The sequence below is a fragment of the Delphinapterus leucas genome, chromosome 11, assembly GCF_059928025.1.
Source record: "Delphinapterus leucas isolate spDelLeu-1000000601 "Yukka" chromosome 11, BTC_Dleu_Yukka2, whole genome shotgun sequence".
Classification (NCBI taxonomy): Eukaryota; Metazoa; Chordata; class Mammalia; order Artiodactyla; family Monodontidae; genus Delphinapterus; species Delphinapterus leucas.
This window is the reverse complement of record NC_143139.1, coordinates 26,668,699-26,691,946: the sequence shown is the minus strand read 5'-3', so window position 1 is coordinate 26,691,946 and position 23,248 is coordinate 26,668,699. Positions and strand designations below refer to the sequence as shown.

The 23,248-nt window shown below is 39.4% G+C and overlaps 1 protein-coding gene across 1 annotated transcript in view; it reads right to left on the bottom strand.

Moving 5' to 3' along the window:
* BICD1 (BICD cargo adaptor 1) overlaps positions 1-23,248 on the bottom strand; it is a 195,782-nt gene that overhangs the window by 97,653 nt on the left and 74,881 nt on the right. The window contains exon 2 of the mRNA XM_022577915.3: positions 12,232-12,444. Coding sequence (XP_022433623.1) covers positions 12,232-12,444 — 213 coding nt within the window. The remainder of the gene's footprint in view (positions 1-12,231; positions 12,445-23,248) is intronic.

The window sequence follows — 23,248 nt, the reverse complement described above, 5'->3', positions numbered from 1 at the left end:
ACAATAAGTCTGTGTTTTAAGCCACCAAATCTGAAGTATTTTGTTACAGCAGCCCCCAAGGGGGTAAAAATTAATCCCTGGGGAAGCAAAAAAAAAAAATCTTATATATTACAATGGTTTGTGATCCTCCCAAGCTCAACACTACCCTACAAAATCTTATTCCTCAGTATTTTGTTTTGTGGCAATTAGGGGAAAAATGTCTGAACCACTCTCTAAGGGGTTAAAAAGAAAAAAAGGTTGTAAAACAACATCTCATTGGCAAGCACTGCCAATGAAAGATTGATTCAAATAATGTTGCAAGATTTTTATTACTCTCAAGGGCCAGTTTCATTATCATTAGCAGTTGGGACAAGATAGATATTGTTATCCTTTCAGCTTCTTTTATACTTTTCATTCTAACAACTGAATTTACCATCCAGAAAACACTTGCTGGCCACTTCTCTGTACAAGTAGCCAAATCTCTACCTCATTTTTAGACAGATACTCTCTCCCGTACGCCACAACAAGACACAGGAATAATTTGGCCCATAAATAGTGTCAATCTATTAATGTGCATATTTGAAATTATGTGCCAAAGCCCATTAGGAAATACATTTTAATATTGTAGATTTATTTTTTATTTATTTTTTTGCGGTACGCGGGCCTCTCACTGCTGTGGCCTCTCCCGTTGCGGAGCACAGGCTCCAGATGCGCAGGCTCAGCGGCCATGGCTCACGGGCCCAGCCGCTCCGCGGCATGTGGGATCTTCCCGGACCGGGGCACGAACCCGCGTCCCCTGCATCGGCAGGCGGACTCTCAACCACTGCGCCACCAGGGAAGCCCTTAATATTCTAGATTTTAAAAAATGTAATGCAGACAGTAAGGTTTATGAATATTGTGAGAGCCTCAGAAGAGACTGTATAATTCTGCTTTTTGAAAAATTGTTTTAGTGAAACCAAAACTCTATCAGAAAACTATTTCTAATTTACTGTTGTTTTTTTTTTTAATATTTATTTATTTATTTTTGGCTGTGTTGGGTCTTCGTTTTTGTGCAAGGGCTTTCTCTAGTTGCAGCAAGCGGGGGCCACTCTTCATCGCGGCGTGCGGGCCTCTCACTATCGCGGCCTCTCTTGTTGCGGAGCACAGGCTCCAGACGCGCAGGCTCAGTAGTTGTGGCTCACGGGCCTAGTTGCTCCGCGGCATGTGTGATCCTCCCAGACCAGGGCTCGAACCCGTGTCCCCTGCATTGGCAGGCAGATTCTCAACCACTGCGCCACCAGGGAAGCCATAATTTACTTTTAATATCAGTGAACAAGTGATGATGAGAAAGCTATTTAAGTAGGTAACCGATGGACAGCCTTTCTTATGGGATGCATTCTACTTTAATTCAAATTGAAAGTTAAAGTTTGGGTATATTAATGCATCTAGTATGATTCAGTCTATAGTATTTTTTTTAAATATCTTTGTTGATTAAGCATTAAAAAGTATAATTCAAGATACATATCAAAATTCATTATATCGCTAAGCTCACTCATTAGTTTGCTCTTTCTACCTTGTTCAAGTATAAGTTTCCTATAACCTTCAAGAAATTAAGTTCTGAGTAGATTCAGGTATCGTTGATTGTTAGATTAAGCTATAAATTCCCTTAGGAGAATTAAATACCTGAACAGAATCTTAATCAGGCTAGATCTGCCAACCAGGATGTTCTCTGGAAAGAGGTCAAGATGTAAAAAAAGATTAAAATTGTCCACTAAGCATTCTAGCAGAAATGCTGATTGTGCATTACTCTTCCTTCCACCCAGTCCGCACAGGGAGCAAAATCTGAGCTTCGGGTAGGAGAAAAAGTTTGAAACTGAATCAAGCAATTTTTAGTCCAAGAATCAATGTGTATAAAATGGATTGTGCACAGATCTTTATTTTTATGTTCCAAGAGGTAGAAAGCTGGTGTTTGACCCTAATTCACAAGATAGGAAAGAGAAGGGAGGAAGGGGAGGTAGGAGGAGGAAAGAAGGAAGGGCAGGAGTAAGGGAGAGAGGAAAGGAAAAAAATCCGTATATATTATATATATTCCATATATATAAAATCCATATGTATAATCCATATATATATGATATATGCACCAAGTATATACCACACATTTTAAAAAGTAGGCTGCCTTTTGCTGCTTATTATTTTAAAATGATGAATGATAACTGATAAAAATTACCTTTAATAAAAAAGTAAAGAAACTACACATGAATACTTTAAAAACAGATTTTTATTTTTTAACCTATGTCAGCTCCAGAACTGCCATTTCTGCATCCTGCCCCAAGCAAAGCTCTCTCACCATTTCTAACTTTAGCTCGACCTTCCCTGCAGTCTCCCGTTTAATTCTCCATTTGGCACTAGTTTAGTGACTGGCTATTACACAGGAAGTTGATGCAACTGTCATATCAGGCCAGAAGTTTATGCCCCTTCTCATTGTCTAAGGCAGAGAGTCACAAATGAAAATGGTACTATTTTGAAGCTGTGTCCAAATGCTGTCCAACATCTGGATGTTGGAAACATTTACATATGCTTTCATTTTTGAAGTTTTCCCCAGAATGTTTGGGATTATGGAGATGCAGGTCCTTATTGCCTGCCCAAAATAAGCTCAGAAAGGCTAAAGATATTTTTGACTAAGATCAACTGACGTTTTGAGAGCTATTCAAAAGCTGTTGTATTATTTCTCATTGACAAATACAACCACCCAACTTTCCAAATCATAGGAAAAAAAGTACTTCCAACCCTTAAAAAGAGAAATTAAATGTACACACTCCTTACAAGGCATGCATTTTAATCAATATTCACTGACTCTATGAGCATATGGGATTATAGCAGGCATGGTGATTTTACAGATTTGTATAATGTACTCCTCGATTAATGGAAAGCTGATTCTCCCTTGGGGACACTTTCCCCTGCAACTCTCTCAAGTACAGGCCTGGAGGTGAGATGGGTGCCCGTCTTGCTCCGCTTGGCTGCTTTCAGAGCATTCACCCTCTTCTTCCTCCACCCTTAAAATTCCTCTGCTTTAAATCTCATGTCATCATGAGATTTTTTTTTTTTGCGGTACACGGGCCTCTCACTGTTGTGGCCTCTCCCGTTGTGGAGCACAAGCTCCGGATGCGCAGGCTCAGTGGCCATGGCTCACGGCCCCAGCCGCTCCGCGGCATGTGGGATCTTCCCGGACCGGGGCACGAACCTGTGTCCCCTGCATCGGCAGGCGGACTCTCAACCACTGCGCCACCAGGGAATACCGAGATTTTTTGTTTTTACTTAGTAAATGTACATTAAAACAAAACAAATTAACAGTAACTTCCTACGGGGACAAGGTAGCAGCAGGGTAGGCGTAGACACTGCATACTACCCACTACTCAGCACTGTTACTGTCCCTTAGTAAACTCCAACTCATTCCCCTTTATTTCTCTAAGACTTCAGCTCCTGGTTCACTGCCAATGTCTCCAGAACTCCTGGTCTCAATTTCTGGCATTCTTAATATGCACAAAGGTGACCTCAATTCCTGGAATTCCTCTTGAGGGACCTTCACCTGCTTCAGCCGCTCATTCCTAGGATCATACCTTAGTGACTCACTCTTCTAAGTGATTATCTCACTTCTCTCTCCTCAAATCCCCAACACCTCCCCCATCTTCCCTGTCAGCTGCTGGCCTTGCTTCCTTCAGTGAGAAAACTGAAGCAACCTGAAGAGGACTTGCAAAGACTGTCCGCATTCACATCTGCCAGCGTACCACATCTGCATCCACAAACTCCACTTTTCCTGGGTATCTACCGTAGAGAAATGAACACTTACGTTCACATAAAAATATAAATGTACATGAATGTATATAGCAGCTCTATTTGTAATTGCCAAAATCTGAAAATAACCCAAATGTTCTTCAATAGGTGAATTGATTAAAAAAAAAAACAAAACTGTAGTATATCCATACAGTGGTATTTGACAATAAAAAGGAAGAAACAACTGACGTGCAACAACTTAGATGAATCTCAGAGGCATTATGCTGAGGGAAAGGACCCACTCTCAAAGGTTAAATACTGTATGGTTCCATTTACACTACATTCCTGAAAAGACGCAACTATAGTGATAGAAACCAGATGACTGATTATCAGAGACTGGGGTGGGGAAGGCTATCAAAGGAGTAGCACAGCACAGGGGGAGGTTTTGGGGATGATGCAATTTCTGCATCATAATTGTGGTTACATGAATCTCTATTTGTTAAAATTCACAGAACTATACGCACATACATTAAAAAAATTCTATGAGCCTGTAATTTTAAACTAATCCTACAAACAAACCCATTAATGTAAATTATTTTTCCCAAAGGCACAATCAAATCACAATTATTCAAAGGTGAATTGTTTGTATATTGTTAAACTGCTTTCAAATTCCTTTATGATGTTAATAGGGATGTTTGTTTACTGCAGCTCAGCGAGTGTTAGAAAGAACTTTTTGACAAAAAAGCTCTCTCCAGTGGAATCAGTAAACAAATGAGCAGGCACTAACAAGGTTAAGAGCAGGGACTCTGGAGTCAGATTGCCTGGTTTAGGACACCAGCCTGACGGCTTGCTGGACAAGTTGTCAGCCTCTCTGCCTCACCTGTAAAGGGGGGATAGAAACAGTACATGCCCCGTAAGTTTAAGAGAATTAGATGAGATAATGAATGTAAGATGCTGAGTACTGTGCTTGGGACATGATAAGCTCTCATAAATGTTAGCTATGATGTTATTGTTAGTTATTTAAACCAAGTAAAAGAGTGATAATTCTTCACTGTTTGACACTTTGCATCACTCCAGGGAGGTGTGAGGTCCATTCCCAACAAGTAGAAACTGGGACGTGCCAGGGAAATAACTTTGCAGCTATAGCCAAGCCATGCCTTTACAGAACAGGAAAATCATCATTCAGCTGGAAGTGTCAATTTCATTCAGCTATGTGTAAACACAGCTCTCAATGACCAATCATTCAACCAGAAACCTCAGAGAATATAAGAAAAGCTTTTTTATTATTGGATGACTTAATTAAATAGTTTAACCTCTCCCCATCAGTAAGCACACTTGATGTTGTACTGAGAAATAACGCAGTGACCCTTTTGAGAACCAGCCAGGTACGAAAGGCTATTTACACTGATAGTAAGAACACCCAGACAGCTCTCCTCTTTCAGCCTACTGGCTTTTAAACATGTGTTGTTTCTTCTTTTGGTGTCAGAGTGTCAGCCATTACTTCTTTTTTTTAAAAAATTAATTAATTAATTAAGTTTTGGCTGTGTTGGGTCTTCATTTCTGTGCGTGGGCTTTCTCCAGTTGCGGTGAGCGGGGGCCACTCTTCATCGCGGTGCACGGGCCTCTCACTGTCGCGGCCTCGCTTGTTGCGGTGCACGGGCTCCAGACGCGCAGGCTCAGTAGTTGTGGCTCACGGGCCCAGCCACTCCGCGGCATGTGGGATCTTCCCAGACCAGGGCTCGAACCCGTGTCCCCTGCATTGGCAGGCAGATTCCCAACCACTGCGCCACCAGGGAAGCCCCAGTCATTACTTCTTGCTACTGTCAGAAGGTGCTGGGGCCTTCTGACAGTAGACCCCAATACATCTTTCTAAATTTATTGCTTTTGTCTTGCTGTGTAAGAATAAGTCCGATTACAAATTTTGAAACAATAAATAACACTAACATAGTCCTCTACTTCTTGTAAAGCACTTTCATGAAAAATATTTTCTCCTCATAAAAATCATGAGGAGTAGGAGAGGCATTATTATAATGTTTATATGGAAAATGAGAAGTTTAATCACAGAACTAGTAAAATGGTCAAGTTAGGACCTGAACTCAGATATCCTGATTTCTAATTCCACACTATTACCAAACCACCTATTTATGCAGTAGAAGCAATTTGATTTTTAAAGAGAGGCTGAAGGACTCTCCTTAAATAAAGTGACTATGTGCTGGTGGCTGAGGTCCATGGCATCTAATCTGTTTAGATGTTTTTTGCTTAGTCACAGCAGGTACCACCTATCTGTAGTTTTAGCGAGAGACTAAGATGAGTGTAATTTACTGTACAAAATGTTATATGTTGTCTTAGTCCATTTGAGCTGCTATAACAATAACACCATAGGCTGGACGGCTTAAACAGACATTTATTTCTCATAGCTCTGGAGACTAAGAAGTCTAAGATCGAGGCACCGGCAGATTCAGTGTCAGGTGAAGGCCCGCTTCCTGGTTCATAGATGGCCAACTTCTTGCTGTGTCTTCACATAGTGGAAGGGGTAAGGGAGCTCTCTGCGGTGTCTTTTATAGGGTCTCATTCATGAGGGCTCCACTCTCATGATCTAATCACCCCCAAAGGCCCCACCTCCAAACACCATCACTTTGGGGATTAGGTTTCAACATATGAATGTTGGGGGACACAAACATTCAATCTATAGTATATGTTGTCTAAAACACAGCTCACTATCTCCACAGATACTAAAGAGTAGAAGGAAATAGTTTCTGAACACATTTAGTTGTTTTAACATTGAAAACAACCACTCCTTGTTGACTTTTTGTTCACTGATGCTTCCAAGCACCCAAGCATCTGGCTCATAGCAAGCACTGAAGAGACCTCTGTTGAATGAATGAATGAATGAATGTATGACTGCAAAGTGGAAAATCCAAAAAGATGAAAACACTAAGATGAGAAACTCAAACCCTTCATCCAACAGTTCACGTTTTCAAAAATTTCCAATGGGGTAAAGACAGTCAATAGTCTGTTTTTAAAAAGCAGACATTTTTAAGAGACACTGGATCTCAGTCTAAGAAGGTAATAAACAGGATGCTGAGGCATCCTGAAACCATGTCACATGAGGAAGTGCTAATTGATCTAGATATGTTTAATCTGAAAAAGAGAAGACAAGATAGTTCTTTCCAAATATTTGAAGCTGTTGGGCATGGGCTAAAATTGTCAAGTGGAATAGAAAACCAAAAAAATGTATTCTCTGTAGATCCAGAGGCTAGGAATATGGCCAGTTGGTGAAAATTACAGGGAGTCAATTTTCACTGAACAAAAAAGGGCAGTTTAACAATTAGAGCTGCCAAGTCACAGGATGGGCAGCCTTGGGAGGGATCTGGAAGACAAGGAATGAACAGTAATTTAACATCTCCTTTGTGCACGGCATTTGACATAGGACCCGTACATTAGTATTACCATCTCCATGTCGGAAGTGAGGAAAGTGACACTTACAGAACAAATGTAATTTGTCCAATATCACACAGTTGGTAAGTGGCACAGGTGGAATTCAAACCAGAGGTAGCTAACTCCTAAAGTATGTTATTTCTGTTCAGTTCAACTCAACAAACATTCTTTTTTTAATGTCTGCTTTTGACCAGGCACTGTGCTGAGTCCTGGGGATACCAAGATAAATGACAAAGAAAAGACAGTCCCTTCCTTGGAAGGACTCATAGTTTACCATCTCCATAATGATGGAAGTGTCTGGGTAAAGGCTACATGGCCATTCCAGGTTACTGGAGAAAGAATTATTGACCTGGGAGTAGGCTTTACCAAATAATCACTAGGTGCCTTCATGGACTAAAAGGTTATAGATGTGGCTATAATCGATTCCTGAAAATTGAGCTGGCATATTGTAAAGTTTGGTTGTATATTCCAAAGAGGGAAAAAAAATGGAGCTTCAAATGTGATAAAGATCATATGGATTAAGCAGCTTTTGAAATATAAAATGGCCATATCTTAATAAAATGTTACCAACTAGTTAGAAATTTAGATATTGTACTAAAGCTTCATGTATTGTGACAGAAATTTCATTAACTTGAGGAAAGATTCAGAAGAGGGAGCCATGTGCTCTTGGTAGCTACAGTGACATGGCTGTACAGTGAAATTTCAGGATATCTTCTAGTATTTTAGACCTATAGGTTGAGATAAAAAAATGAAATTCAAACTTGTTTACTCAATATTTGCTTAGGCACTACAGTAATCAATTTGCTCTCATTTAGCTTTCACCAAAATGATGCTGGTCAAGGTCACCCAAGGATTCCCCCCTTCCCATCCTGTGCCTGTTACTAGACCTGTAGGATTAACATCTAACTTGTTTAAGGTGAACTCCGATTTGGTTCTTTGATTGGGTGACATTTTTTCTTTATACTCCCTGTACTTAAAAATCTTATTTAAAGCAGTTTACCATTAGGAACACATATACAATAAGGCTGATGAAAATGTTTAAAAATGAAAATTATATGAAAAATCTAAGTTAGGTTTTATAGTGACACATAGTGCTGGAGGTTTTTAACAACCAAAGCAATAATAAAAACATACTATAGGGCTTCCCTGGTGGCGCAGTGGTTGAGAGTCCGCCTGCCAATGCAGGGGACGCGGGCTCGTGCCCCAGTCTGGGAGGATCCCACATGCCGCGGAGTGGCTGGGCCCGTGAGCCATGGCCGCTGAGCCTGCGCGTCCGGAGCCTGTGCTCCACAACGGGAGAGGCCACAACAGTGAGAGGCCTGCGTACCACAAAAAAAAAAACAAAAAAAACCCCCCATACTATAATTCCTACCACCTGACTCATATCTCAACGGAAAGAATTTTCAAGGCAATAAATTCAAAGAGGTATTTACCTAATGTTTCTTTAACCTAAGAATATGGATCTACATAATAAATGATAATTTCAACAATAGCTCTATGGTAGATGCAGAAAGTTATTAATGATAACAGTTTATGTTTATTGTGTATTTACTATATACTAAACTAATCTTTGACAAATACCGTGAGTATAATTCTAAAACTTTTAGCAGTGCTGAGACTAGAATATTGATTTTCTAATTCAGAAATGTTTCCATTTTTTCCACTATACTGTCCTATACATACCATATATGGAAAAGAAGTTGGCTGTGGAATTAAATACACACACACACGTGTGCGCAAATATGAGTGTAAAGCTTCCATAACACACACAGCACATATACACACACGGGCACCTTTGCCAGTACCAATGATCCTACTGAAATTAGAGATTAGTCCTTTTAGTAAATAAAAATAATTCCACTAATTAAATTATTAAATTCACACAGGGACTTCCCTGGCAGTCCAGTGGTTAAGACTCTGCACTTCCAATGCAGGGGGCACGGGTCGATTCCTGGACAGGGGAACTAAGATCCCATATGCCGTGGGGCGCGGCCAAAAAGAAAAAAAAAATTCACACAGCATCTGTCAAGTTGATGATTTACTATGCTTTTTATTGGTTATCCTTGTCTATTTCTCATGGTCCATCAGGTCATGATTTTTCTGTTTCATCATCTCTCTTCCAGTCACTATGCACCAATCAATACCCAGAATACAAAATGACAAACAAAACTAAGCCTACAATAAAAACAAATCTGGGATTTGAATTTAACACCAGCCATCAAAAGTCTGTATCAACATACCAAGAAATAGAATTTATTCCTTTTCTCCTTTTACAAATGTCCTCAGCGCTACACGCTAATAATAATTTTATTAGCTACATTAAAACAATGTCTGCATGAAAAACAGCAGGGCTCTGGGATGTAGTAATACCACTCACTAGCTTTCAGCCCATCAGAAAGAATACTAACAGATAAATTGTTGGCACACTTAGGAGACCAGGAAACTGACCACCTGTTTGTTTTTTTTTTTCTTTTAGTTATTGACAAATCCAAATGGCTAAACTGCCTTGAGCTGTTTTAGATTTAAAAAATACATAAATTTGGACCTAACAAGTTATTCTCTTAAGGCAAATCAACTACTGAAAACGCATAGAAATCAAAGGATTATAACCAAGTGATCATTCAGCAATTCCCCAAATTGTGAGCCTGATGATACCCCCATGCCCAGCTTTAAGCCAGGCAAAGAAGTTTAAATTAGTGGTTCTTAAAGTGTGGTCTCTACCTGCTGTGAACTTGTTAGAAATGCAAATTCTTGGGTTCCACCTAGTACGCTGAATCAGAATTTTAGGGGGTGGAGCCCAAGACTAGTGTTTTGATGAGTTCTCTAGGTGATTCTTGTGCTCACTAAAATTTGAGAACTGATCTGAATGAAGGGCTTCTCAGCATTTTGTTTCCTTTGCGGCCTCAGTTTATTCCTAACTTGCATCCTCATTCTTAATAATCAACTCCTGCCGCTTATCATAAATCTACTCATTGGCAACTGCACTCAAGCATGGCATATGTAAGTGAGGATGTTCCATCAATCTCCACTGTCTTGCCCCAAGAGGAAAACATCTGTGGTACCCTTTCCTCAACCTTTGCTGTTCTTTCCTCAGCTGCAACTGCCGCGCACAGTGGGGCTGTGTAGCTTTCAGAGGATCCATCAAGACTGCTTGACTCATTGATTGCAGTCCTTATACACAAACCACCTGCATGTGGGTGCCCATGGCCCTCAGGTTGCCCATATCACAGCCTCTCTGCCAACTTGCCACGTGAACCTGCTGCCCATGGCTGCTGAGGTCTCTGCCTGTGGATGTTCTGGGCTTTGCTTAATCCAAGAAGGTGGCCTATGGCACTATATGACCTTGAGTCCACTTGGAGGAGGAGGTCTGGTACTCCAAAGGATAAGCAAGTGATGGTGAAGACCCAGCACATACAGATGCATCAAATGAAGAACTGGAGATGGGCTCTGTTTTTTAACAATCATTTGCAGTGGAGGGAAATGAGGCAGGGCATCCTGAAAACTCTCATGTTCTTTTTGGTACCCAACACTAAATTCCCCTTGGTTGGCTCCTTTCTTTGTCTCCAGAGTCATATTTCTATATCTGGGGCATGTGCAAAGACAATGAACGAGGTAAAGCAGAAACCTTACTGTCAATACTCACTGAGTTCATGGTAATATGGACACAGGCAAATGTAAATTATTGATTAAATTCCAGTAAATTTTGGACAACTTATATGTTATAATAATGAAACTTTATTTCTAATATGTCACTAATGTCAAGAGAAAGGTATCAGTGGATTACTTTGGTTATATTTCACAATATCAAACAATTTTTTCATCTGACCTTTTTCTATTATCAAAACGCTCAGTTAGGGACTTCCCTGGTGGCACAATGGTTAAGAGTCCATCTGCCAATGCAGGGGACATAGGTTCGATCTCTGGTCTGGGAAGATCCCACATGCCACGGAGCAACTAAGCCCATGCGCCACAACTAATGAGCCTGCGCTCTAGAGCCCGCGAGCCACAACTACTGAGCCCATGAGCCACAATTACTGAAGCCCGTGTGCCTAGAGGCCATGCTCCGCAACAAGAGAAGCCACCGCAATGAGAAGCCCGCGCACCACAACGAAGAGTAGCCCCCGCTCGTTGCAACTAGAGAAAGCCCACGTGCAGCAACAAGACCCAACGCAGCCAAAAATAAATTTTTAAAAAACCGCTCAGTTAATGAGCCCACTTGGTAGTGGACCCGGTATTTGTTTATCAACCTCCACTGCACTGGTGTAGGAATCAGAGGAAATCTGCACCTCTTCTATAGCTTTCTTAATAAAAAAAATGGAGTGAATGACTTAATATGAAGTTTTCAAAAATGCTGTTAAAAGGGTTTGGTGGATGAAGCTGCTTTTGGCTATTTCTGTCCCCAACATTACCTCCTTCCTCCAGCACAGAATGACTCTGCCACTCTGAAACCATCTGGCATATGACGCTGCTACGTGAAAAGCTGAAGGGAAAGAGTGAGTCCAGGGAGGGCCCGGGGACTGAAGAAGGCTCCTAACCTGATTCATACCAGCTATAATTTGCTGCTTGTCTACAGCCAGAAGAAGAGTTTATGGTTCTGCATCACCAGACTCTAAGACCCCTCAGAACACTCCCTCAGGATCTCTCTCCCCAGTGAGGAGAGTCCTGTGCTAACACCACATTCATTTTGAATTAGTGCTGACACCGAGCATAACAGCCAACCGTTCCTCTCCACATTGTATTGAAACAGGTAAAGGGGAGGAAGTGACCTTAGGGTCACTGTATTTTTTAAACACCTCTGCAGAAATAGCAAGGCCAATTGCTAAGTACTCAATAAATAGACTTTAATTCTTAACGAACAATAAGAGAGAGAAAAGCTCATCTCAGAACAAGCTGTCATTTCACTAAAAAAGCAGAAAAATTGCTAGCATTGGCATCAAGTGCTTCTTGTTTAATACAGCTCCTCTGATTAGAGAAAAAGTTTTATTCCTCTCTCCTAGGAAGAATTTCATCTTACTTCTCTCTCCCACAGCTCTCTCAAAGGGAATATGTTTGTTGTTTGTTTACCTCCTTCAGATCCTGCACGACGGCTGTGAGCCTCTCATTTTCTGCCTGCACGTTGGCCACCACAGCCCGGCTCTGTTTCAGTTCGTTCTGCATCTCCAAGATCTTCCCCAGATAGTAAGCTTCCTTTGATGCTGACTCCTGCAGAAGTGTTTCCTCCCGAGTCTCTCCATCCTCAGCAACCTTACGGTGGATGGAGAAGGACTGCCCAAATGCCTGCAGAGGATTTGGAAAGAAAAAGAGCACACAGTGAAATGCACCACTGCACTATTCAACAGACTTGGGAACATGATTTGTTTTACTTTGTGTAAAAGAAAAGGTATTCTGCAAGACTTCCAGGAGCAAAAAATACATAGTTCATCTAACAGGCTAGCAGCTCTCATCGACACTTGAAATAATTCAAATTCAATTAAGGAGAAAGAAAAATTTTAAGTATTTTGCTAATATATATATATATATATATATATAACAGGTTAAAACTTGAAAAACATTGCTGCTTGTTTTATGTTACCATTTTTTAGACAAATCTTTTTAAGGAATAGACAGTTTAGTGCTAATGAGACCTTCAAATTCATATTCTCATTTTCATTCCAGAAAAAATCCCAAAAGAAATTTTCAAGAAAGAAAATAGTTTCATTAGCTTTCTAATACATTAGTGGTAAGAATATACCAATTATGAACAATGCCCTTAAGAGAGAAAAATCACCAAACAGCTTTCAAACTGCCTGGTACCACAGAAAGATATTCAAATGCAATCAATGTATAAGAAAACATTTCTGTGGAAAAAGAAATACGGAAAAATAAGCCAGAAAGTAATGAAATTGGTAAGCTACGGGGGGGTGAGTGGGAATGGGGCAGAAAGAATGAGGGAATGAAACACTATACAAGGGATCACATTTCATAGGAGTCACACTTTTCTAAGAATGCCTTTTCATATCGCTCTGACTCTTAAAACTACAGTAAGGTTTCACATACCTCCCAAATAAATAATAATGAAAATCAGCCTCTATGTGTCCAGGTACCCAAATGGAACACAAATAGTAACAAATGAACCCAGCTGTACTGCAAATGAAGAACAGGACCACACTGAAAGGTTGAGAAGAAAAGATCTAAACTGATTGGGGAAATCAGTATTTTTGCTATACACAGTAAAGCTAAAAACAAAAAGAACTGTACCCAAACACTATAGTATAGTTAGTAAATTTGTTTCTCACAGGGATTATGGAATCACAATTCTGAAACTTCTTTACATGTATACTAGGGCTGAGGAAATAAGTAAATATATTATGGATAATGAAAGACAGGTTTCTCCCTGTTGGAGAAAGGCATTACAAATAAGGAAAGGGAGAAGTCTAGAAGGAAACTAGTGGTACTGGGTTGTAATTAGAATTATCAGGATAGTCTTTAATAGGGAGATAGGTCGATAGATGGAGAGAGAAAGGTGCTTGTGTGTGTGTGTGTGTGTGTGTGTGTGTGTGTGTATACAGATTTCCTAGCTCTGTCAGCAAACCCTGCGGCCAAATTTTGTTTCTAAATATCAATCTCCAATTAAAAAGAACTAGGGCTCTTTGAAGAAATGATGGAGTCTCTCACTGGAGCAAAACGAACTTGGTGCGTCATGTGGTGCCAAAGAGTAAGTAACAAAATGCTTTTTAAAAAATTATGTGGGGCTTCCCTGGTGGCGCAGTGGTTGAGAGTCTGCCTGCCGATGCAGGGGACACGGGTTCGTGCTCCGGTCTGGGAAGATCGCACATGCCGCGGAGCGGCTGGGCCCGTGAGCCATGGCCGCTGAGCCTGCGCGTCCGGAGCCTGTGCTCCACAACGGGAGAGGCCACAACAGTGAGAGGCCCGCATACCGCAAAAAAAAAAAAAAAAAAATGATGTGGATATGTCAAAGGACACAAGAGCCTACATGAAGGGGCTCCCAAGGGCCAAATCTGGGATAACTTTGGGAAACAAAATAGTTATAGTAATGAATTATAATCCATAGAATAAAATAAATATTCATGAGCCCACATTGATATAATAACTGAATAAATAAGAGAAGGAATAGCTCTTCTTTACAGTAGGATTCAAATAATTTAATTCTAATAGAAATCAAATACATCAGCATTACTTGACATCAGCATATTACTTGGCAAACACCAAGTAATAATAGTTGCAGGTAAAGATTATCAGTGGAATATAAAATAATAGGCAAAAACTATGATGAGAAACAGGATATTTGCATAGTCTTAAAGCATGTCCTCCCAAGATATTTATTAATAACTCCAATGGGAAAAATAGTAACCGTGCAGTGGAGTACCCTGGCAGACCTTAACTAAGTGACCAAAAGTTAGCTCAGCAGCAACAAGACATACTAACATCGTGTACCCTCTGATATAACACACTGAGGGGAGAACAGAGTCACTTCTGTGGTATTTCTGCCAAAAATGAGTAGGCCAATTCTTACTATAAGAAAACATCAAGCAAACCCAAACGGGAACATTCTACAAAATTATTGGCCAGGACTCTTCGAAAGTATTAAGGTCAGAAGAAATAGAGGAAGACTCCTCCAGACTAGATGAGACTAAGAAAATATGACAATTAAATGCAGAATAGGATCCTGGATTGGACCCTGACCTGAAAAAAAGACTTTAGGACAATTGGCAAAACTGAAATACATTCTTTTTTTTTCTTTTTTTTTTTTTTAAGCAGAGGTCTTCTTAGAAGCCTATGTGATTTAAGTTTATTTATTTATTTATTTATGGCTGTGTTGGGTCTTCGTTTCTGTGCGAGGGCTTTCTCTAGTTGTGGCAAGCGGGGGCCACTCTTCATCGCGGTGTGCGGGCCTCTCACTATCGCGGCCTCTCTTGTTGCAGAGCACAGGCTCCGGACGCGCAGGCTCAGTAGTTGTGGCTCACAGGCCTAGTTGCTCCGCGGCATGTGGGGTCTTCCCGGACCAGGGCTCGAACCCGTGTCCCCTGCATTGGCCACTGCGCCACCAGGGAAGCCCCCTTCTTTTTTTTTTTTTGATGTGGACCATTTTAAAAGTCTTTATTGAATTTGTTACAATATGGCTCCCTGCATTGGAAGGCGAAGTCTTAACCACTGGACCGCCAGGGAAGTCCCGAAATACATTCTTTATATTGGATAATAATATTGTAGCAATGTCAGTTTCTGGTTTCCATAACTGTACTATGGTTATGTAAGATGTTAACATCTGGGGAAGCTGTGTAAAGGGTACATGAAATTCAGTGTAGTATTTTTGCAACTTTTTCTATATCTAGAGTTATTTCAAAATAAAAAGTTAGGTAAATAAATGTAGTCTTTGCCCTCAAGGACTTGATAGATTTGATAAAATACTGGCACATACAGTTATAAAGAACATGTGTACTTGAACACCAAAAGGTCACTATTCAATTAGAAGTGCTATGGCTTTATGATGTGATATACATTTTAAAATTTTAAGTGTCATAAAATGATGCTTCTGGACTATGTACAGGTCATAAAGAAACAAGGCTGGAGTTAACCTCTGAAACTCAGTTTCACACTTGTTACAAACTTGAAGGCAGAAAAGGTTTGTGTTAATCATTAAAAGGGACATCATAAAGTTAGGAGGAGACAGCATGATTTAGTGATTTTAAAGACAATCTGGTATTCATCTCCAAATTATACTACAGAAACAGAAAATTAAAAAATTAATAACCCGCAAGCCTATGTCTCAATCAACTATCTTTCTTAGAATCTCTACATGGATCAAAATCAACAGATGATTCCTAAACATCAACTGAGAAAGAAATATTTCAGTATTGGTGTTCATCTATTCAGAGCAGAATACTCTTGGTGTTTGGCTTGCTCAGTCTCAGGACAGAAAGAAATTCTTATTTGAGTAGCCAAGCTTCTACATGTGATAATAAGCATATAGATTTATGAACAGATGAAAAATTGTCTTTGGAAGTGATGTTTACCTTGCTTTTCTATCAGTGATGATCAGATTCTGTGAGGTCCATCCTGAATTCATTACCCATTAAAAAATCTTTGGAGGGGAGACATCTGGCAGCACATCTCCCCACAGTGACCTGGTTACGTCTTCAGTAGACCCTCACACTGGCAAAGGAACCCTGACTATCATACTTAAGTACTGGTAAAATTTCAAATTAGCATGAACTGTGTGTCAACTTGCTTCTTTTTCACAACTACTTTCCCACATCTATGTAACAGAAAACTTTCACAGGGCCATTTTCTTAACTCTGCCTGAGTAAGATCAACAGACTTAGGCAACCTATGGTTCTCACATTATTCTCAGCACACAGGCAATGCTCTCTTGGTGGCTAAAACAACCCCTAATGTCTTAATAGCAAGTGAATTTATCTTTCCACCCTTGATGTAAAGTTTTAAGAATTGTACTCTGGATCCTGCACCAAAGGAAATAAAAAATTTCAGACATATACACAGAATAGATCTTCAAAGTAGAGTCAAGAATTGAAATTGAAAATATAAACATTTTGATGAATCCTTAATTCATATTTATTGTAGCTCAGAAAACTTAACTGAACATGGGGGTTTCCAAAGTTAGTCATTATTATTTTTTTATTTTTTTTTTTTTGCGGTACACGGGCCTCTCACCATTGTGGCCTCTCCCGTTGCGGAGCACAGGCTCCGGACGCGCAGGCTCAGCGGTCATGGCTCATGGGCCCAGCCGCTCCGCGGCATGTGGGATCTTCCCGGACTGGGGCACGAACCCGTGTCCCCTGCATCGGCAGGTGGACTCTCAACCACTGTGCCACCAGGGAAGCCCGTAGTCATTATTTTTATGAGGAACATGGCCCTTCACTGGACCTGATTTGAAAGTATGCAAGGTTATCCAAGGACATTTACCATGGTGCTTTTTTTTTTTACTTGAAATAGAAAAATAATACCAATCTAGCACAGGCTACAGATGCCCCATGATCTGCATTTGCAAATCCGCTGAGAACTAACACTACAGAAAATATCTGCATTTTAGAAAGGGAGGGTGAAGGAGAAAAAACTCCTTCTTTACCCAATTCCTAATTGTTGGTAACTGGAATTGGGCATGACAGCCAACTGACAACTATCATTTGGCTAATTGTTGACGCTGATTTACCAGACCTGTCTGGCTCTGCCGGGCACCTCCCTCCTCCACCACCATTCCAAGTATCTCCTAACAAAGCTGGACTCAAGAGACGAGAAACAATCTTTTCCAAGGCTATTGAAGCTGCACACTTGGCAGAAATCACAAAACTAGCTTTGCTGTCTATTTATAGGCAAACCTAGGGCAGTCATGCTTCTAGTTATATTTTGTTCAGATAGCAAATTCCTTTTAGGCACTGCAATCATTTCATGAATAAGTTTTATTTGAAATTAATTGAGGTAAACTGACATTTCTATACAATTTTAGAATGTATTATGATTTCTATCATGTGTGTAGCTATAATTGCACAATTAACACCTTTAATATATTCCATCACAATGTATCACAGTTGCTTTCAGTCACATGCCAGTGTAAGTTCATTTAGCTATATGATAAGTACCTTGCTTTCTCATTCTACTCATAGGACTTCTTTTTTTTTTTTTTTTTTTTACGGTACGCGGGCCTCTCACTGTTGTGGCCTCTCCCGTTGCGGAGCACAGGCTCTAGATGCGCAGGCTCAGCGGCCATGGCTCACGGGCCTAGCCGCTCCTCGGCACGTGGGATCTTCCTGGACCGGGGCACGAACCCGTGTCCCCTGCATCGGCAGGCGGACTCTCAACCACTGCGCCACCAGGGAAGCCCCGCAGGACTTTTAATCCCAAGAAAATTGGTATTTTTTTACCTTCATGTTCAGGAAAATACATTAACTGTTAAGTGGAATTTTCATGCTTATTATCCTTCACAATATGAAAGACAAAAGTTCGGCTAGTATATTTAATAATATCAAATTATCTTTAAAATAAGATCCTTGGTTACAGGATCTTCATTCTTTCATCTTAAAAATTGTGACAACAGTATACTAGGTCACTCGAGGACATTAGACAAAATATTCTTATTTGAAATACTAAAATTTATTCATTCGTTTGTTCATTCACTCAGTAAGTATTTACAGAGAACTGTAACAGGCACTGCTTTAGACACTGAGAATTTAGCAATATTCTAGAAAAAAAAACTCTGCCTTTGTGAGCATTCTAGTGGAACATAAATCAATAAGTATGTAGCATAATGTTGGAAAAGTTCTAAAAAGAAAATGAAATCCAGAGTAAGAGTATAAAACAGCACTGCCCAATAGAACTTTCTGCAATGATATATCTGTATTGTCCAGTATGGTAACCACTGTCCACGTGTGGCTAATGAGCTCTTGAAATGTGGCAATATGACCAAAGAATTAAATTTTTAATTTTATGTAACCTAATCAATGTTAATTGTCACATATCTAGTGGCCTCCATGTTGGACAGCGCAGGGATAGTCAGGCAGGTGTGGACAGAGGGAGCCTCATTTAGAGAGGACGATCAGAGAAGGGGGTGACCTTTGAGTAGAGACCTGAACAAAGGAGGGGGTGAGCCAGAACCTGGCCTTTCCCCAGAGGAACAAAGCTAAACTGAAGTGTTGCTAAGCAAGAATTACAGCATAGCCACAGCGTGTCTTTAAAGACTTATCTGAGGCAATTCCTTAAAGTCTCCACTACAGCACTAAGAGCTGAGTGCTCCAGGGAATATTTAGACATAATTTAACTTGGAGGAAGGAAAGGGTTGTCAGATGGCCTATCACTAAAACCCATCCTCCCCAAGGAACTACTTTATCCTCTTTGAACATATAATAAAAATCATTTGACCAACTGTATTTCTCTGTTGCCTCAGCTGCCAGGAAATTCAGCGTTAAATGCTCTGTAGCAATGAACTAAAATACCTTAAGTTTCTAGTATAACTAGCTCCTGTTTTCTCTACACTCTTGAGGTGTATTTACCCCCACTGTATTGGTTTCTTTTGTTTTAATCTGCTTCAAATACTTTTGGAGTAGAAAGGATATAAGTTATAATCCCATCAATGGTTTAAATGATGTTTAATTAACATTTGTTTTAAATTAAGTCTTAAGGAAAGTCCAAGTTAAAGAATGAAGTTTGAGAGTTTAAGAGGACTAAAAGCTCTACTAAGGATTCATTCTTATTCTGAGGAAAACAATGAGCCCAAAGGACCTCATAAAGCACACACACAAAAAATAGGAATAAACTAGCTAAACTTGTTTGAACTGGCTAAGAAACATTTCCCAAACCACTATATTCCAGCAGCAAAGTGTCTTAGAGGGTACGGTCCAATTAGAAAAGAAGGGATCATTGTAAGTGAGACAGTCCAAAAGTAACCAGCTGGGAGAAATCCGTTTCCATGACTCACATGGCTCAAACCTTATTAGGAGCCATAAGGTTTCCCTGACAGAATGAAGCCTGATCCTTGAAAGGCACAGGTACTCATAAGAGGCAAAAGAGGTTAAAGACATTGGCTCCTGAGCTGGACCAACTCTGCCACTTACTCACTGTATGACAATGAAGAAGTTACTTAACATTCTGTGCCTCAGTGTTCTCATCTGTAAAATGGGGATAATAATTTCTATCTGATAGTGTTGTTGTGAGGATTAGAGAAAATCTATGTATCACTTGGAGCAGTTCTTGGTACAAATACAGTAAATTCACTGTAAGTATTGGCTATTAATTGTAGGAAAAAGATGAGCTTTGGAATCAAATGTATTTGGGTTTAAATCTGCCTCCTCTGCAATCTTTGGCAAGGTTTTGAATTTCTATGTCTCAGTTACCAAATTTGGAAAAATACATAATAATGTCTACCTTAAAAAAGTAAAAACAGACTAGGTCTAAAAGGTAAGGATATCAGATAAGAGGTATAAATAAAATCCACAGTAAATGCTTATTAATATCGGTCCCCACCCTCTCTCCCCACCCAACACTGACAGGCTGCTGCGTCCCTGTGTGAAGGTTCTCCCAGGCCTGTGCATGACTCAGCAGGCCGTTCACCTCTCCATGGAGAGCAGCTCCCCACACATTTCTGAAATACTGAACCTCTTACCAGAAAGGGAACTCTTATGTATCATTTTTCTTATTAAGCCATTAAAAATGTAAAAAGACAAAACACAGAAATTTCTCAAGGCATAGGCCCTAAGGTTGATTTTATCAAAGAATTCCATTTTATCTTTTCTTGGTGAGAATTTTCAACTCTTTCTTTCTTAACTTCCCCCATTTTTTTTCTGGCTTTTTTAACCTAACTCCTACCCAGTTAATTCCATCCATCTGGGAAACATAGGTTATTTCATTACCAATTTTTGATTCTGATTTTTCATTCTGTAAACCATTTTTCATTTATCACAAAAATTAAAAACATGCATTTTTAGCTTGATGTGACTGACCATAGGTTTTTTTTAAACATCTACCACATATCCTTAACTGATTTAATCATCATATTACAGGGCTACAAGGCATCATTCTAATAAATAACATACCATATTTTCTATACTTCTTAACTAAATAGTCTATGATAGTTTGCTTTAATGCCCCTGATTTTTCCAAATGTAATACCTAATAGCCTATCATTCAAATATATATTTACTTAAAGCCTGGATTTTTTTCTGTCCTTGATGGTTCATAATTGGTACCTTCTGTCTTGCTTAACAAACTCCTTTTTCAACTGTTCAGAGATTTTTCTAAATTTTGTTGTTATATATTGAATATACACAAGAGAAAATTTATAACAAAATATAAGCACAAAAAATAAAATCAAAATGAATTTCTGTAGTTTAAGAAATAGACCATGACCCATTAGCCTCAAAAGCTTCTGTCTACGCATCCTATCTCCCTCGCTGCACCCCAACCTCCCCAAGTAAGCGCTATCCTAAATTTTGTATTTACCATTTTCCTGCTTTTCTTTATAGTTTACCATATATGTATGAATTTGTAAATAACATATTATTTAATATGGTTTGTTTTTAAAATTTGTATAATGGAATCATTCCATAGGCATTCTTCTGCAATTTGCTTTTTAAACTCAACTTTAAATTTCTACAATTTATCCATTTTGATTAGTGTAGCTATCGTTCATCTATTTCCATTGTTATAGTCTTCTGAATAAATATATACCCCATTTTAATAATCCATTCTCCTAACAATGGATGATTGGATCCACTGCATCCAGTTTTTTGCACATCTCCCTGGCTAGTACTTCTCAAAATACATTTTGTGAAGAAACAGTGTTATGTCCAATCCTTGGTGGACTAACACTTTTGCAAAATACAATAAAAATGGGTTACTGTAAGCATACGTCTACAACATGACCCAGCCATTTCATTCCATATAGATTTGTACACAAATGTTCACAGCTTTATTTGTAATAGTCAAAACTGAAAACAACTGAAATGTCCATCAACAGGTGAATAGATTAAAAAAAATGTGGTATATTCATACAATGGAATACTACTCAGAAATAAAAAGGAATCTACTACTGATACATGCAACATGGTTGAATCATAAAATAATTATGCTGAGCAAAATAAGTCAGACAAGAGTACATACTGTAAGATTCCATTTATGTGAAATTCTAGACAATAAAACTTATCTACAGTGACAGAAAGCAGATGAGTGGTTACCCAGGAGAGGGTGTGTGTGTGTGTGTGTGTGTGTGTGTGTGTGTGTGTCTGTGTGTCTGTGTGTCTGTGTGTCTGTGTCTGTGGGGAGCTTGAGGAAGCAGTATGGAGGCGAAAAAGGAAGGATTATGATGGGGCACAAAAACATTTTAGGCACTGATGGACAAGTTCATTATTTTGGTCATGATAATAATTTCACAAATTATACTTATGTCAAAATTCATCAAATTGTACACTTTAAATATGTGCAGTTTGTTGTATGTCAATTATATTTTAATAAAACCGTGTAAATAGTAAATTACTAGAAAAATATTAGAAGAAAAGCACAAAATATAAGCCCCAATGATTTTTAAAGACTTTTTTTAGAGCAGTTTTAGGTACACAGCAAAATTGAGAGGAAAGTACAGAGATTTCCCATATACTCCCTGCCCACACACACGCATAGCCTCCCCCAACAGAGAGGTACTTTTGCTACAATTGATGAACCTACACTGACACATCATAATCACTCAAACTCCAGTTTACATTAGGGTTCACTCTTGGTGTGGTACATTCTGTGGATTTGGACATAGCCATAATGACATGTATCTACCATTATAGTATCATATGGAGTAGTTTCACGGCCCTAAAAACTCTCTGTGCTCTACCTATTCATTCCCACCCTCCAATCCCCCTGCCAACTACTGACTTTTTCACAGTCTCCAGAACTTTGCCTCTTCCAAAATGTCATATAGTTGGAATCATACAGTATGGAGCCTTCTCAGATTGGCTTCTTTCATTTAGTAATATGCATTTAAGGTTCCTCCATGTCTTTTCTTGGCTTGATCTCTCACTTACTTTTAGCACTGAATAATATTCCATTGTCTGGATGTACCACAGTTTAGTCGTCCATTCACCTTATTGAAGGACATCCTTGGTTGCTTCCAAGTTTTGGCAGTTATGAACAAAGCTGCTATAAATATCCGTATGCAGGTTTTTGTGTGGATATAAGTTTTCAACTCCTTTGGGTAAACGCCAAGGATCATGATTAATGGATCATATGGTAAGAGTATGTTTAGTTTTGTAAGACACCACCAAACTGTCTTCCAAAATAGCTTTAGCATTTTGCATTCCCACCAGCAATGAATGAGAGTTCATGTTGCTCCATATCCTTACCAGAATCCAATTATCCAATTTTTATTATTAGATTTAACAGACAGAAAATTATATTTCAATAAATTTAACCAGAACAAACGTAACATAGGGGTAAAAAAGGATTACAAAAACTGTACCATTATTCACTGAACGTGTGATTAATATACACTACATCCTGACGAAGACCTGTAGGAAATAATGTGCAAACCAGCGCTGGTCCCCAGATACACTTTGAATAGCACTAACCTCAGTCACATGTGTAAGAGTTT